This window comes from Marmota flaviventris, chromosome 2 (assembly GCF_047511675.1).
Source record: "Marmota flaviventris isolate mMarFla1 chromosome 2, mMarFla1.hap1, whole genome shotgun sequence".
Taxonomy (NCBI): Eukaryota; Metazoa; Chordata; class Mammalia; order Rodentia; family Sciuridae; genus Marmota; species Marmota flaviventris.
Genome location: NC_092499.1, coordinates 6298962 through 6316600, shown reverse-complemented (window position 1 = coordinate 6316600; position 17639 = coordinate 6298962). Strand labels below are relative to the sequence as shown.

Here is a 17639-nt window from a genome sequence, read left to right as displayed (position 1 = left end):
TCTGGCTCTCCTTGCACTCCTTAGCTCCCTCTGTGATGTCTTGCTCTTCATCCTTTTTACTCTGAGAAAATTCTTCTTTGCCCTTTTACAGCCTCTGTTGACATTTAAAACTCCTTTCCTTTGTTTTGACCTTATTGAATAGAGAGAATAATTTCTTGGAATTCTCTGCATAATTAGTTCATGTACTTACAGATTCTGATCAAGTTTCTCCTCAACCTTTACGTTGAGAGATCTTGCATCTTTTGACATAGAAAATATTCCAAGAAGTGCTCAGGAGGGTGGTGCAAAATGCAAACGCTTCCTTTGCTCTTGCTGTTTCTGCAAATGTGAGCCCCTTGTCACCAGGCTTCTGCCAGAGTACCTTGCTTTTCAGAATGAATGAAATCACTTGAAACTCCTGTGCTGTGGGTGCTAGAAACCCCACGGCCTTCTCAGCTCTCTGAGTCTTGTAAAGCTGTTGGGGTGAGGGTAATATCATGGCAGAGCTCTTCAGTTCATTGCTAGTTCCAGGTTCATGTCTGCAGTGAATGAGACTGGTTTGTTAATCACACTGGCCTTCCTCTTGTCTGTGACACAGTGGCTTACCTACAGAACAAAAACCTCTGATCCCCTTGCTCTCCTAAATATTCCTGCCATGATAATGGTTGTGGAAAAGATGTTTTCTGAAGTAATGAGGTAATAGAGTACATACAGAGCTGACATGAAGGAGGAGGTGGGTGAGGTGTTACTCTCCATTACCATGCAACAGTTGCTTAAAATCAGTTCTGGCTTCCAGTAATAAGACAATAGATCTACAGACTAACCCTGCCATGGTTATTAGTACTCATGGCTAATAATCACAAACTCTGTGTCACACCTATGACAACACTTGGAGGTACTGGATAACAACAAAAAGCAGGCAGAAACCAGACAAAGTTTCTTTTAGAAGAAGGAAAGGGCTCTGTGTGAGTTTCCTACTTTTATATTTTTCTGCCTGAGCAATGTTACTGGCCTGAGGACAGCACCTGGGTGCTTGGGTGACCACAGCACTTGTAAAGTGAGGATAGAAATATGAGAAAGAAAAAGTCAGAGAGGTAGACCACAGATTCTTTGTATAGACTCTATCCAAATTTCTGGATGGCTCCCGAACCCATGTATGGGACAGACTATGCAGCTCAACTAAGGCTGAGAGATTTGAATAGAAATTTTTACTGCTGTGTATTACGGGGAGGAGGAAGAATGGAGTTTGAAATTTGAGTAGAGGTGTTAACTGCTTTGTTTTTTTAAATCAGTATGTTTCAAAAGAACATAAAAGAATCCAGAGTTAATACAACAAACCTTTATAATGTCCAGTATTCTATCCAAAATTATTATATAAAGCAAAAACAGAAAAGGGGATTCATATTTAAGAAAAAGGCTGCCTCGGGTGGTGATGTACATCTGTAATCTCTGCTAGTTTGGAGGCTGAGGCAGGAGGGTCACAAGTTTGAGGTTAGCCTCAGCAACTTAGGAAGACCCTGTCTCAAAATAAAATTTAAAAAGAACTGGGGATATAGCTCAGTGGTGGAGCACATGCCTAGCATGTGCGAAGCCCCTGGTTAATCCTCAGTAACACACACACATAGGAGAGGTGGGGAGGGAGAGGGAATGCAGTTTTGCTCCCACAATGATGCAGATGTTGAAATTAGCAGACAAGTGTTCTAAAACAGCCATCGTAGATGTGCTCCGGGGCATATAGGAAACTTTCATCACAACAAGTGAAAATAGAGGAAACCTCAGTAGAGGAATAGAAAGTGTAAGAAAAATCCTAGAACTGAAAAATACCATATCTGAGACTAAGAATGTAGCACTTGGATTACATAACAGAATGGAAATGACAGAAAAAAAGAGTCCGTGAACTTGGAGATAAATCAGTACAGACTATTCAACCTGACAACAGAAAAAAGGAAAAGATATTCAGGGACTTGTGGACATTATTGGAAGATCTGTTTAATATATAAGTAATTGGAGTTCCAGAAGCTAAGAGAGAATGGGGAAGAAAAAGTATTTTTAATAAATAACATCAAAAAAGCTCTCAAATTTTGTAATAAACACACACACACACACACACACAGACACACAGATGTAAAAAAACACCATGCAAACATCAAACAGTATAAATGTAAAGAAAAGCACACCCAGGCACATCATAGCCAGACCTCTGGAAATAGAAGATGAAGAGAAAACCTTGAAATCAGAGAAAAATGGATGTCATATGGAGGAAAATAACATGAAAATCACCGACGTCTCATCAGAAATTATGAGGTCTAGAGGCGATGGAACGGTACCCTGATGTGCTGATTGAGCACAAAAACATGTCAAGCTGTGATTCTATCTCCTCCCGAGAACACAAATGAAATGCAGACGTTGTGGATAAATGAAAATGAATGAGAATTCATTGCCAGTAGAGTTGTATCACAGAAAGGCTGAAGGACGTTCTTCAAGGGAAGGAACAAGATGCCAGATAAGAGCTCAGACCTTCAACCAGGAATGAAGAGCACTGGAAATGGTAAGTGTGTGGGAAAATAGAAAAGATTATTTTTTTTCACCTTAAAAAGAATGCATCTACTATTTAAAGCAAAAAAAAAAAAAAGCTGCATTTTGTGGTTTGATATGTCCAGTGACTATAAAATATGGAAGCTGGTAAAAGGACATGTAGAGTTTTTTTTTTTTTTAAATTTCCTCTCAGGTTTTGAAAGTCTATTTGTAGTTTCCTTTTAATAATTCGCTTTTTTCTTAGAAAAAAAAAAAAAAACAACTTGCCTTCATTTTAAGTCATTCTTGTATTATTGGTGTTGACTTACATTCATACACACCAAAGTACATTTATATAGCTATAAGTGTCATTATTCAGTTTTCCACTTAATGGAGTTAGGTTAGATGCCAGCTTTTTAATGTGAATTGGTACAATATCAACTGTGAGCAGATTATAAAATGTTAAGAATGTATGTTTTAATCCGTAGAGCAACCATTAAAAAAATAATGTAAACAAAAAAAGCCAATAGATAAAATAGAATGGTGAAAATATTCAGTTATTCCAAAAGAGAGGAGGAAAAGAGGAATAAAAAAAGAGGTTAAGTAAGGAAATAAATAAGCTGGGTGTGGTGGTGTGTGCCTGTAATCCTAGAAGCTCTGGAGGCTGAGGCAGGAGGATTGAGAGTTCAAAGCCAACCTCAGCAACAGTGAGGGGCTAAGCAACTCAGTGGGACCCTGTCTCTAAATAAAATATAAAATAGGGCTGGGGATGGGGCTCAGTGGTTGAGTGCCCCTGAGTTCAATCTCTAGCACCCCCCCCCCAAAAAAAAAGGAAATAAATAGCAAAACGATAGCTGTAAATCTGATCAAGTCAACAATTACTTGAAAAGTGGATGGAAAGAGATGTCAGGTAGATTCAGAAGCACAGGCAGCCACGTGCTGCTGAGAAGGTTCTGATAGGGTAAAAGCAAATTGGTGGGACAAAGAACATCCAAATGGCCAGCACAAGAAGTCTGGAAGGACTGTCAAACTGCTGGGTAATGTGGACCTCAGGATGGCAGAGGCAGATGTTCCCTCAGTGAAGGCATCGAGAGGATCACTGTTTTGGAAGTCAGCACACTTGTATACATACCTGGTAGCAGTGTCCAAACGCTTGGCAGAAATCTGTCACAGAATTAAAGTCAAAACAAGCTGGGTATGATGGTGCACACCTGTAGTCCTAGTGGCTCGGGAGGCTGAGGCAGGAGGATTGACAGTTCAAAACCAGCCTCAGCAATTTAGTAAGGCCTTAAGCAACTCAGCGAGACCATGTCTCAAAAAAAGGGCTGAGGGGCTGGGGTTGTGGCTCAGTGGTGGAGCACTTGCCTAGCACTTGTGAGGCACTGGGTTTGACCCTTGGCACTGCATAAAAATAAGCTAACAAGATAAAGGCATTGTGTCCATCTACAACAAATCAATCAATCAATCAAAGGGCTGGGGATGTGGCTCAGTTCTCCTGGGTTCAATCCCTGGTATCCCCTCCCCCCCCACAAAGCAAAACAAAACTAAACAAAGTAAGAATCCTTCACATAGTTGAAGATTTTAATACCCTTCTCTAAGTAGTAGATGGATGAACAGCTAGACAAGCTGGGAGGGGTAGACCAGAGTAGTGTGTGGACTACACATGTAGAACAGACATACTCACAAGCTCGTCAGCTTTGAATGCTGCTTTGCTAAGGAGACTATGAAACAAGTCTCAGGATGTTTAAAAGGAATCAAGTAAAAAATAAGATACTGAACAAAAAGAAAAACTCTGGATAGTAATTAAATCACACATTTCTAAATCACTTATATAACTTTTGGTTAGTTAAGATGGAGTAATAAGGACAGGATATTTTTTCCAGTCTTTTTTATTTTTAATTATTATTATTATTATTTTTTGGTACTAGGGAATGGAACCCAGGGCCTTGCACACCTAGGCGAGCAATTTACCAATAAGCTATATACCCTTACCTTTTAAAATTTTTATTTTGAAACATCATCTTCCTAGGTTCCTCGGGCTGACCTGACCGTGGGATCAATGCCCTGAAGGATCACAGAGGTTACTACTATGCTTGCAGTTATGCTCCAACGCAAACATCTAAAAAGGTAGAAAGACTGGAGCAGCTTGTGTGTGTGTGTGTGTGTGTGTGCTCCTCAAGGCAGGACGAGAACTGCCCGGAAGGAACAGGTAGAACAATCCTGGATCTCATAACTCTAAGCAAAGTTCACTTTCCCCTAAGCCAGAGTGGCAGATCCTCACAGTCCACAAGGGAGTGGACTCAGATGGGATAAAATGGCCCTAAACTAAATGCTGGTCTGATACCTGACAAGAAGCATATGTTTCCAGTCAATTTAATTATGTCCCGGAACAAACTGAAAGAGTGTTTATTTATAGGAGTATAGAAATTTAAAGCATCCAGTAAAGTAAAATTCACCATGTCTGGCTTCCAAATAAAGATGTAAAGAAAATGCAAAGAAGTAGAATAACATGAAGCAGGAGGGGGTGGGGGTGGGGGGGAGGGGAGAGAGAGAGAAAGAAAAATCAGCAGGTCCAGACCCAGAAAGGGCACAGAGGCGTAATTAGTAAACAAGCACATTAAACCAACTATTTTAAAGATACTGTAGATAAAACAATGGACATGTTAAGAAGAGACATGGAGATAGTCAACCTGAACTTCATGAGACTGAAAAAAGTCTTTAATGAAAAATACGACACATGAGGTAAAACTCAGATAAAACTGTAAAACAAAACATTTGCAAACTTGAAGATGAAGAAACTATCCAAAATGAAATTCAGAGAGCAAAAGCTCGAACAGAGAATCTGTGAGTTGTGGGACAAGTTCATTTTCACCCAAAACACATGAGATGGGAGTCCTCAGCAGAATAGGTAGTTACAGAAATAATATCTGAAAGTTTTCTATTTGATGAAAATCACAGACCCAGGAGCTTTAGTGAACCCCTGGTCCAAGAAACATGAAGAAAGCTCACGAAAGGATATCAGAATGGAATTTCTTATCATCAGTGATAAAGGGGGGGATCTTAAAAGTGGCAGGAGCAGGGTGGAAAGTATTACATATAGAGGAGCAAAGACAAGAACGACCCTAAACTTTTCATCGGAAAGAATGCCAGAAGAGACAGAGGAACTCAATTTTAAAGTACTGGAAGGAAAACCAAAACCAAAAACTGCCATCAACCTAGAATTTAATATCCAGTGAAATATTCTTTAAAAGGAGAGGTGGAATACTTTCCCAGACACGTAAAAGCTGAAGTGATTCATCATCAGCATTACAAGCAACTTGCATTACAAGAAATATTAATAAAGGGAGTCCTTGAGGCAGAAGGAAAACGATACCAGGTAGAAATCTGTATGTACGCAGAGCCGTGGTGACATGAAATGCTAAATTATGTGGGTAAATGCAAAATACTCTTTGTTCTTCTTTAAAAATCACTTTCAATGATGATTGACTGTTAAAATAAAAACAATAATTTATTGCGCAGTTTATAACATGTGGAGATGTAAAAGATACGATGAAAGCACAGGGGCTGGGATGGGGGATGATGTGTTTCATGGCTCTTGTGTATAAGGAAAGTGGTGATGTTCCTCAGGAGGAGACTGGGATATGTGGAAGATGGATGCTGCGAACCTTAAGGCAACTGGTAATTAGACAAAGACAGAAAGACTTATGTTTGTAAGTCTAGCAACGGGAAGTGAAGTAACAAAAGATCAAAAAAAAAAAAAAAAGGAATAAAAAACAGATTGGATAATTTTGAAAGCAAATAGTAAGATTTGAGCCCAACCATATCAATAATGGATGAAAAGATCTAAACACTTATTTAAAAGACAAAGATCATGAGGTCAGATGAAAAGGCAGTACACAATTATACAAATCCTATAATGAACCCACTTGAATTGGAAAGACAAAAAGGTTAAATGGAAAAGGATGGAAAAAGATCACCTAAACTTTTGATAAAAGGAAGCTGGATGACTAGATAAATGTCAGAGTTGGGGCATGGGCTGTGGCTCAGTGGCAGAGCATTTGCCTAGCCTGTGTGAGGCACTGGTTTCCATCCTGAGCACTACATAAAAATAAATAAAATAAAGGCATTCTGTCCATCTACAACTAAAAAAAAAATTTTAAAAATGTCAGACAAAGCAAATTTTCAGAACAAAGACTATTTTCAGGGGCACAAAGAGGAGAGTCTTCTTATGACAACAGAGGGGGCCGTCTACCACAGGATGGGTGTCAGGTGCCTGGCACTGGGAACACAGAGAATATGTGCTTAAGCATTTATACCCATGCTGAATGAGAGCTGTGAACTATATGAAGAAAAAATGACAGAACACAGTGGAGAAATAGTAAAATCCACACGTATTGTTGGAGAGCTCAGCATCCCTTTCTCAATAACCAATAGATCAAGTAGATAGAAAATCAGTGAAGACAGAGAAGCGCAGAACAGCGCTGTCACCCAGTTTAGCCTGACTGGCATTCGAGGGGCCCTGCACAATAGCAACAGAACACACATTCTCTCAAGTGCATGTGGAGTATCCACCAAGACAGGCCTTAAAAAAGTCTGTCAGCAAATTCAAAAGGATTGGAATAAACCAAAGCATATTCTCAACTAAGAAGGGATTAGATTAAAAACCAGCAATGAAGATATCAGAAAAATCCCCAAATGTTTGGAAACTAAACAACACACAAATCTTTTTTTCTTTTTATTGGTTGTTTTTAGTTTTACATGACAGTAAAATCTATTTTGATGTGTTTATACAAACATGGAATATATCTTTTTTAAAAAATATTTTTAGTTATACATGAACATAATATCTTTATTTTGTTTGTGTATTTTTTATGTAGTGCTGAGGCTCGAACCCAGTACCTCACATGTGCGAGGCAAGTGCTCTGCCACTGAGCCACAACCCCAGCCCAGGAATATATCTTATTCTTATTAGGATCCCAGCCTTGTGGATGTACATGATGTGGAGATTCACTGTGGTGTATTCATGTATGTTCATAGGAAAGTTAGGTCAGATTTACTCCACTGTCTTTCCTGTTTCTGTCTCTCCTCCCTTCCCTTCCCTTCATTCCCCTCTGTCTAATACACGGAATTCTATTCTTACCCTCCTCCCCCTGTCGTAGGTCAGCATCCACATATCAGAGAGAACATTTGACTTTTGGTTTTTTGGGGATTGGCTTATTTCACTTAGCCTGAAAGCCTCCAGGTTCATCCATTTACCAGCAAAAGTCATAAAGTCATTCTTCTTTATGGCTGAGTAATATTCCATTTTATACATATATATCTCCCACAATTTCTTTATCCATTCATTCTGTTGATGGGCATCTAGCTATTGTGAATTGAGCTGCTATAAACATTGATGTGGCTGTGTCACTGTAGTATGCGGATTTTAACTCCTTTGATATATACCAAGGAATAGGATAGCTGGTTCAAATGGTGGTTCCATTCTTGTTTTTTTTGAAAGGGATCTCCAAACTGCTTTCCAGACTCCTTGCACTAATTTACAGCCCACCAACAATGTATGAGATTACCCTTTTCCCCACATCCTCAACAAACATTTATTATTACTTGTATTCTTGATGTTTGCCATTCTGGTGGAGTGAAATGGTGCTGGGAAAACTGGAAATACACATGTAGTAGAATGAAATTTAACCCTATCTCTCACCCTGCACAAAACTCAACTGAACGTGGATCAAGGACCTAGGCATTAGACCAGAGACCCTGCACATTCTAGACCAAAATGTAGGCCCAACACTCTAACATGTCAGCTTAGGAACTGACTTCCTTAATAAGACTCCTACAGTGCAAGAAGTAGAAACCAAGAATCAATAAATGGTATGGCATCAAAGTAAAAAGCTTCTTTGGAAACAAGGAGATGAAGAGAGAGTCTACAGAATGGGAGAAAATCTTTGCCACCTGCACCTCAGATAAAGCATTAATCTGCAGGATACACAAAGAACTCAAAAAGCTTAACACCAAAACAAAACAAAACAACACCCTCCCCCACAAATAACTCAGTCAATAAATGGGTAAGGATCTGAACAGATACTTTTCAAAAGAAGAAATACAAATGGTCAACAAATATATGAAGAAAAAAAAAAGAGTTTAACATCTGTAGTAATTAGAGAAATGTAAATTAGAATAACGCTCTTTTTTGTTTGTTTGTTTTGCAGTATTGGGAATCGAAACAGGAATGGTCTATAATTGAGCTATGTCTCTAGCCCTTTTTATTTATTATTTTGAGGCAGAGTCTTGCTAAGTTGCCCAGGCTGGCTTTGATCCTGCCATCTTCCTGCCTAAGCCTCCTGAGTGTCTGGGATTACAGGTGTGTGCCACTGCACCCAGCTAAACAACACACATTCCATAGGTCAAGGTAGAAAAACCGATGGGGATATTAGAAAATGTTTTGAAATCAATGAAAACAAAAACACAGTATATAAAAAATTGTAGGATATATTTAAAATAGTTCTCAGATCATAATTTATATCATCAAATGCTTTATATTAGTAGAGGAGACATTTTCAATTCAGTGATCTAAGTTTCCACCTAACCAGAAAAATCAGAGCAAATTCAACTCAAATAAGCAAAATCAAGGAAACAAAGATAAGATCAGAAATAATTGAAATAGAAAACAGAAAATTAGTAGAGAAAAATCAGTGAATCAAAAAAGTGGTTCTTTCAGACTAATGAGAGATTAAAACTAACTTTAGCTGGGTTCAGAATAAAAGCAGGAGGGTTGAGATTATCCATATCAGGAGTGATGAAAGGACTTGCTCACAGATCCTGCAGATGTTGAATGATACTAAGGTGGTACATGATCAGCTTTATGCCAGTGAATTCCACAAATTAGGTGACGTGAATAAGTCCCCTGAAAGACCCAAATAATAAAAGCCCACTCAGGAAGAAAAAGGCATTCCAGAAAGCCTCATTTATTTAAAAAAAAAAAATTGAATTTGTGGTTAGAAATCTTCCTGGGGTGCAAACTATGGGGCCAAATGCCTTGACTCATGAATTCTCCCAAACGTTTAAGAAGAAATAATACCAACTTGTTATTGGTTGAATTGTGCCCTACCCCCAGATTTGTATTTTGAAGTCTTCACCCCCAGTAGTTCAGATTGTAGCCTTATTTGGAGATAGGGCAATTACAGAGGCAATCCAATCACAAGGAGGTCACAGTAGGTCCTAATCCTACTTGACTGGGGGAGATCTGGAGAGAGACATTCAGAAGGCAAATGGCACACAGACTTGAAGACAGCCCCAGACATGTCAAAGAGAAGGCCTGGACCCGGTCCTCCCTCACAGCCCTCAGAAGAGACCAACCCTGCCAGTACTTGCATTGCAGAGTTCTAACTTTCAGAACTGGCAGAGGATCACTTTCTGTTACTCAGGCCACCCAGTTGGTGCTTTGTTACAGCAGCACTAGCAGGTACAGACTTCTACACAAACCTTCCAGACTATGAAGGAGAGGAAACACGTCCAGTTCACTTTATGAGGACATCATTACTCTGATACCAAACCAAGAAAAACAGATAAGGGAAAGCCACAGACCAGTATCTCTCATGAACTCAGATGCTGAATTTTTAAGTAAAATATGAGTGAATCATTTCAACTCTAGGTCCTTAAAATATTGAGACTGAGTAGGATTTGTCCCAGGAATGTAAGCTTGGTTCAACATTTGATGATCAATCAGTGTGACTCAACATTAATGACTGAACTATAATATTAATGATCAACTAGAAAAGAAAAATGATATGATCATTTCAGTAGGTGCATTTTGACAGTAGCCAGTGTTCATTCCTGATAAAAGTCGTTTTCGCAAACTAGAGCCAGGACTTCCTCGAGCTGGTAAGAGGCATTGAGGTGAGCGGCACTGGTGGGCACACGTCATTGGCGCGGCTGGAGAGAGAGCCAGCGAATCAGGAGAGCAGAAGGCATACAGTTCCCCAGAGAGGAGGTGAGGCTGTTTGCAGATGACACTATAGGCTGTGTTGAAAGTTCCCTTGGATCTATAAAACAGCTTCCAGAACTAAGATGGGAGTGTTCAGTAAGGCTGCAGAGTTCAAGGTCAGCATACAAAAATTTATTGAATTTCTACACACTGGAAAAAAATCTGAAATTACAATGAAAAAACCCATTATCAGTGTCATCAAAGTATGAGATCAGGGCTGGGGTTGTAGCTCAGTGGTAGAGCGCTTGCCTAGCATACAATCCTCAGCACCACATAAATATAAATAAATAAAAATATTGTGTTAATCTATAACTAAAAAAATTTTTTAAAATGATATTACTCAGGATACATTTGACAAAAGACGTATAAGTTTTTTTCACTTTCAAACTGTACACTCTAAGAGAAATCAAAGAAGACCTAAGTAAGCAGAGATCTCGGTCCTCTTTCTGGATTGGGATATTCAGCATAGTTGAGGTCTCCCCAGCCGCTCTGTAGATCAAGGCAGTTTCAGCCCTTGAACGCACATGGTGGATCCCCACGCATTGCTGGCAGTTGGGCTGATGATCCTGGCTCTTGGGTGAATCTTAGGCACTGGATGCATGGGCTTGTGCTCAGCTGTACAAGTTTGGAGTGGTCTCTAGATCATTTTCTGGAGCATCAAGAGCCTGGGATGAACAAGGAGGGTTCCTGAGTCAGGAGATGCAGGGTGTGGCTCCCTGGGGAGCAAGAAGCTTGACAACCATTATCTCCAGGTGGTGGAGTTGGGGATAGCTCTTATTTTCTTCTTTGTGTTTTTCTGTTTTGGGCAGATATTTTTTTGCAGAGCACACTTATTTCTAGTATAACCAGAGAAACAGTTCTGATGTGAATTCCTACAGGATTTTGCTTCCTGCACTTCTGTGTAGTCTGAATATTTGTAAAATATTCAGAGGTTGCATTTCTCATATACTCAAAAACAAAAGTCTGGCAGCAGGAAGAATGCTACCTGAGGTGAAAGCTGTTGGCCTTGTTCCAACCCTGGGAGACCACGAGAGAGTCCTGGTGCACTGTTTCTGGTAACCAGGACAAAGGAACAGGGGCACGTTGGGGCTGTGCAAGTGAGTGCACCCTGTTTTGCTGGTCACATCTTCTCAGATCTGTCTCCTGGTTGGACATGTAGACCGATGACCTATTTCCATCCTTCTGCACAGGCAGTCTGGGATCTCCAGGTATTTCATTGAGAAAATGCAGACACTTCAGGCTGCCGCAGTGCTTGGGAATTAATCTTTAAAGCCTGACTGTGAGCATTAAATTCAATTAGGGAGAGCGACTGGCAGAGATTATTCTCTCCCTTTCCTGAGTAGTTTGGAGAGGTAGCTGACTTGGTCTGCGCTGATTCTGGTGTTCTTGTCGGTACCAGCTGGAAGAACCAGCAGGTGCTGTTCACCTGTGGGCGTCATCACCCAGTGTCCAGCTTGAGCCCAGTACGGGTGCTTCAGGAAGCCCTGGCATGAGTTCCAGGGTGCCGGGCTGCGCTTTGGCCTTGGTGTCACAGAGCCTGTGTTTTCTGCTCCATATGTCTTTCTTGACAGCCCCCATCCTTACCCTGTTCTCTGCTCCTCCTGTTCCCGCTCTTCCTTCCTCTCTTCTCCTCTGGCTCCTCCTCTGCATCATCTTCTTCTCCTCCTTCCTTCCCATACCCCTTCCCGTTTCTTCTCTGTGTCCTCCTCTTTCCTCTATTGCTTCTTTTTCTTCTCCTACCCTCCCTCCTCACTATCTTAACATCTGTATTTTAAATTAGGACATGCTTATAAGAATATATTATACTCAGAAGCATAGAAAGTAACCAAACAGACACTTGTGAATGCAGCTGAGAACATGAAATCCAGAGGTCTGTCCCGAGCTTTGATGGACCACCAGCTGTTTGAGCCTTTGGTGAATCTCTTCTCAAGACTCCCCCTTCTTATGGCTTCCAGGGAGCCCCTCTCTCTTTTTCTCCCACCTCACTGGCCTCTTCTACACAGACTCCTTTTCTCGATGTCCTTCTCCTCCTCAACTCCCATCCTGTGAACACTGGGGCCCTAGGTTGAGGTCAGGGCCTCCTTTCTGCTCTGTGTGCATGTATTCCCTGGAGAGCACAGCCAGCTCATGACGGTGACTTGCATAGCTCTGTGTCCATCCTGGACCTCTCTTCTGATTATCTTATCATGTGTTTGACTCCCTGCCTCTGGGTTGAGAGTGGAGCTGCTGGCCATCTTTACCCTAGCTTGCTCTTCCTGTAGGCTCACCCACTCCGTGACTCCTTTCCTTTTGATGCTCAAGCCCCAACTTAGGAGTTGTCCTAGATTATTCTCTAGACTTCACATTCCACCTCCAGTCCAAGGGTTTCCTGTTTTCCACCTTCCAAGGTGGGCTGCTTCTCCACTCCTCATGTCCATGTCCTTCTCCTATCTGCCCTGGATTCTTGCAGGAGCCTCCTGTGGTCCCCTGCCTCTCCCCTCCCTGCATGGCAGCCAGAGGGTCCTGTTAGAGTGATGCCAGCCCACTCCCCATCTTATACCTGTGCACCCTGAATGCTCTGGCTCCTTGTGATTTTCTACCCTCATCTCTTGCTGTCCCCATCCTGTTCACTCTCTAGATACACTGACCTTGCTGTTGCTTAGTCATTTTAGACACACTAATTGTCCCTGCCCAGCAATTTCTGCACAGCACTCTTTTTCACCCCTCAGGTCCTCCCAGAGGGGTGCACCTATCCATCATGGTGGCCATTTCAGCCTCTTTCCCGACCTTAACATCTCCTTTCCTGCTTATTTTTGAAAATTTCAGTCTTTGTCACTGCCCCCAGTAGAAATCTCTAGATTCCGCTTATTTGTTTTGTGTCTCTCCCCCTCCCTGGAATATGAACTCTTTGGGGACAGGGATTTCAGTCCTGTTGGTTTCTCATTTCTCCGGTGCCTGGCAAATAGCAGGTGCTCAGGAAGCATTTGAACCAGTGAACAGGCCAAAGAGCTTTGCAGAAGGAAGCATTTGGGCATCTTGGCTTTGGATCACTCTCCCTCTCTCCCTCTTTGGATCACTCTCCCTCTCTCCCTCCTCTTGCTCTCCTACACTGAGCAGTATTCACAGCTCCCTTCCTCCAACCTGCCCTCTCCCTCCAGCCCCAGGAGCAACAACATTCCCATACACGTTTTATAGTCTTCCTACAAATGCATGAATAAGTGAGATAGGGTTTTGTTTTGTTGTATCTATTCTTAAAAGTTGTGGTGAAATGCAACAAAAATTTCACCATCATGCAGTTCAGAGGCATGAAGTGCATCCATATTGGTGTGTGACTGCCACCACCATCTTGTAAAACTGAAACTGTTTCCTGACCCCCAGCTGCAGCAACCTTTCTACTTCCTGGCTCTGGTTTTGACCACTCAGGGTGCCTTCTGTAAGTGGAGTCTCTTTTTCATCTGGCTTCTTCCCCTCAGCCTGGTTCATCCATGTTATAATGTCAGGAGGCATCAGGAGGTCCTTATTTTTTAAGGATGAGTGCTATTCCGCTGTGTGGATGGGCCACATTTGTTTATCTGTTTAGCAGTCCATGGACAATGGGGATTGCTTGTACCTTTTGACTGTTGTAAGTAATGCCACTGTGACATTGGGGTGCAATATCTCCCTGAGACCCTGGTTTCAGTTTTTTTGGGTATAGACTACAAGTGGAATTGCTAGATTCTATGTTTAATTCATTTTGGTTTTGTAGTACCAAAAATTGAACCTAGGGTGCTCTACCACTGAGCTACATCCCCAATCCTTTTTATACTTTTTTTTTTGAGAGAGTGTCTCTCCCCAGTTTGCCCAGGCTGCCCTTGAACAATCCTCCAGCCTCAGCCTCCCAAGTAATTGGGATCATAGGGTGTGCCATGAGCTTTTTTTAAAATATTTAGTTTTTAGTTTTAGGTGGACACAATATCTTTATTTTATATTTATGTGGTGCCGAGGATTGAACCTAGTGCCTCATGCGTGCTCGGCGAGTGTTCTACCACTGAGCCCCAACCCCCAGCCCCTGTGTTGAACTTTTTGAGGAACTGGAACTGTTTTTCATAACAGCAACACTATTCACATTTCTGCCCACATGTGCGTGGATTTGATTCTGCATTCTTGCCTACACTCACCATTTTCTGTTCTTTTGTTAGCAGCCATCTTAATGGGTATGAGGTGAAATTTCGTGTGTTACTAAACATATTTTTAGTAACATACGAAATACTAGCGTCCTACTCTGTTTTATATATATATATCTTGTTTTAGGTACTCAGCATTAATTTTTACCTTCAACTGTGTTGACCCTGTAGATTTGCTTCATTCATGTTACTTTATTTTTTCTATGCATACCGTACTTGTATGCAGTTTTGGAGGAGCGGCACTCCCTGCACCCTGCTTCCCTTGCTTGGGTTCTCCGGACACTCTGAAGTCCTGACAGCTGCTTTTGTTGCTTCTGTCCACATCTCTAAATGCGAATGCTGCTGTCTCTCAGTTTCCCAGCTTGTAGCCCTAGCCACTGACCTGGCAGGAAAGCAGAACGGAGCTCTCAACATTCTTTGAAGGTTGCTTCTGACCTTAGATATTTACATATTCCAGAACTCGACCCTTTGCTCTGTGAAGATCTTCAGGACTTGGCAGGTTGACGGGAGGCTACCCCTAGGGTCGTGTTCATGGCGGTTGCACTTCGAGTGGGTTTCTGTCTCATTAAGGAAAGTGAGGCTTGGTTTTCCTGATGTGGTTGACAGGAGCGTGGAGAATCCTGCAAGCTCCAAGCAGTGCATCCAGCAACTGCAGGGTCCTGCTGTGCGCGGCACCCTGCCACACACTGTGCAGGGTCGCGCCTTAGCCCTTGCCCCTGCCTTGGGCCATGCTTGTCTCTTCTCCCTTCCTGGAGTGGAGACAGGTCCAGAGAGGTAGTGCCACTGGGCCAACTCACAGGATGGGCCAGGAATACTGTGTACTAGGAGAGCGTCCCCTTCTTCCTGCCGCCACAGGGTTGCCACTGCCTTTTCCTTGGGCTGTGTGGAGGGTGATGGGATCTGAGGCCAGCAGCTCTCAGAATGTGCTCTTCTGTACTCAGGCCCTGCGTCACTTTCCGAAGGTGTTCAGTGTATGTGAGGCCTCATTCCCCATGGGGAAGCCAGGGTGGGTGTTTGCTGTTTGTTCTGGGCGTGGCAGGCTCCTTTTTGGGCCGCAGTCTTAAAGCAGTGCCCATGTGTCTAGCCTGGCCATGAAGAGTAAGGATTCCAGGGATACAGGTGAGGCTGCGGCAGGGCCGAGTGCCGACAGCAGCACTCTATGGTGCCTGCAGGCAGGAGCAGGCTAGAAGGGCTTAGGTAGGTGAGTGGAGACACAAGGATGGGCAAGGGGCCGTGTGTGGAGGAGGTGCCTCATTCTGCCTGTGTACTTTAGAAAACCCAGGGGGCCTTCCTGTGTTCTTCATCCCAGAAAAAGTCTTCACATTTCTGCAAGGACATATTTTAGCATCTCGATATCATTTTGATGGTGAAACAGCGGGAGTCAGTTTTAGAGCGAGCCCCTGCCCCATGCAGACAGTCTGAGCCCAGTCCAGGAGACTGGCCATCCTCCAATGTCGGGTGCTGTTTGTTTCTTTGTAGGTGTGGAACGCTGTGGACTCGGGGCGCTGCTTGCAGACCTACTCCCTGCACCGCGAGGCTGTGCGGGCTGCCCGGTGGTCTCCCTGCGGCGGGCGCATCCTCAGTGGCGGCTTCGACTTTGCCCTGCACCTCACAGACCTGGAAACAGGTGGGTTCCTCGGTATCATTACTCCAAGGCGAGCTGGCAGCTCTCTCACTGGGGAGGGTTCTCTGGAGGGTCCCTGGCCACGGGCTGTGTGGGGTGTTAGGGGAGTAGGAGGGGCTCCCAACTCTGCAGAAGGTTCAAGGCTGTCTCAGCCTCAAGCTGTGGGGCGGATATCGAGGCAGCTTTTTATCAACTCTGACATGCGGTTTATAGTGAAGCAGGTTTAACTTGATGTTCTTTGGTTGGTTGTGGTGTTCTTTGGTTGGGGCCAGTGTATAGGACTCCTGTCAATCCATTACCATTGAAGGCTGTAAGAATGACTTCATCTCCCAAGGAAGGGTTTCAGGTAGGTTGTGCTTTAGTGCCCACACTAGAAGAGCATTGGCAAGATGGATTCGTGCTGGGTATGAGTGTGAATCGGAGCAGTCTTGGAGGAGGAGTCAGTGGAAGGAGCTTTCCTGTCCCTGGCTCTGTGTCCAGGCACTGTGATACCTGCTATGGCCCCAGTTCCCGAGGCTTCCTGCTGGGTGGTGGTAGGAACAGACCAGGGCTGACACAGCTGGTGGGCAGGCCAATGCTGCCCTTGTCCCGGGCCTAGCTTCTTTCCACACCCATGTGGCCATCTACTCTTAGGCTCCTCCTTCCTCGGTCACTTTTCTGCTAGGTACCACAGCCAGGGTCAAGAGGAGGGACTAGAGTCCCTGGAGCCCTGAGAACAGCATCCTGCCTGCCTGGTGTGGCTGCCCCAGGGCTGGTGGCCTTACCCTGGGGTCCAGCCCAGCAGGTCTGAGAGGATGCAGAGAGGAAACACACAGGAGGCCGAGGTCACTGTGGACTTGGAACCCACCTCACCTGTCCTCCTCTTTTGGGCCACCCAGGCGGGCCCCATGCACTCTCGGGGGTGGGATGATGAGACTGCCAGTCAGGGGCCCTGCTTGGTCAAGGGGTGTATCTCCAGCTCTGTGGGAGGCCTGCGGAATTCCCCCTGCAGCAGCTGGCAGTAGTTATTTCCATTTCATAGGTGAGGAGACCGAGGCCCAGAGCGCGAGGTGGCCTGTGCAAGGCCTCTCAGTGGTGAGGGACTGGCAGGGTTGGAGCTGAGTCTGTACTGTAGACTGGTACCCTTCCCTTAGTGCCCAGTGGACAGAGCCTCTCCCTCATGGGGAAGCTCTCTGACAGTTTGTGTCTCTCTTCTTCTCAAGCCCACGGGTGCCAAGGCTTGGGGAGTTTGCTGCCACTTGATAGTGATGATTGGGCTGATGATGATGCAGCAGTCTGTTCTGACCAGGTACCCGCTGTGTGCCAGGTGTCTCTCCACAGCCATCCACATCAGTGTCCTGTGGGCCCTGTTACCCTTAGAGGCAGGGACCATCAGAGTTGTGAAAAGGCGGCCTTT

At 43.6% G+C, this 17639-nt stretch overlaps 1 protein-coding gene and 1 long non-coding RNA gene across 4 annotated transcripts in view; both read left to right on the top strand.

The window, feature by feature from the left end:
- Window positions 1–17639, top strand: part of Wdr25 (WD repeat domain 25) — a 133982-nt gene that overhangs the window by 65699 nt on the left and 50644 nt on the right. For all 3 annotated transcript variants that reach the window (XM_027946735.2, XM_027946736.3, XM_027946734.3), the window contains exon 3: window positions 16099–16246. In XM_027946735.2, coding sequence (XP_027802536.1) covers window positions 16099–16246 — 148 coding nt within the window. The remainder of the gene's footprint in view (window positions 1–16098; window positions 16247–17639) is intronic.
- LOC114101636 (uncharacterized) lies at window positions 90–10477 on the top strand. Its single transcript, XR_011706519.1, has 4 exons — window positions 90–2527; window positions 4523–4620; window positions 8703–8854; window positions 10354–10477. It is a non-coding gene; the product is annotated as an uncharacterized lncRNA (long non-coding RNA).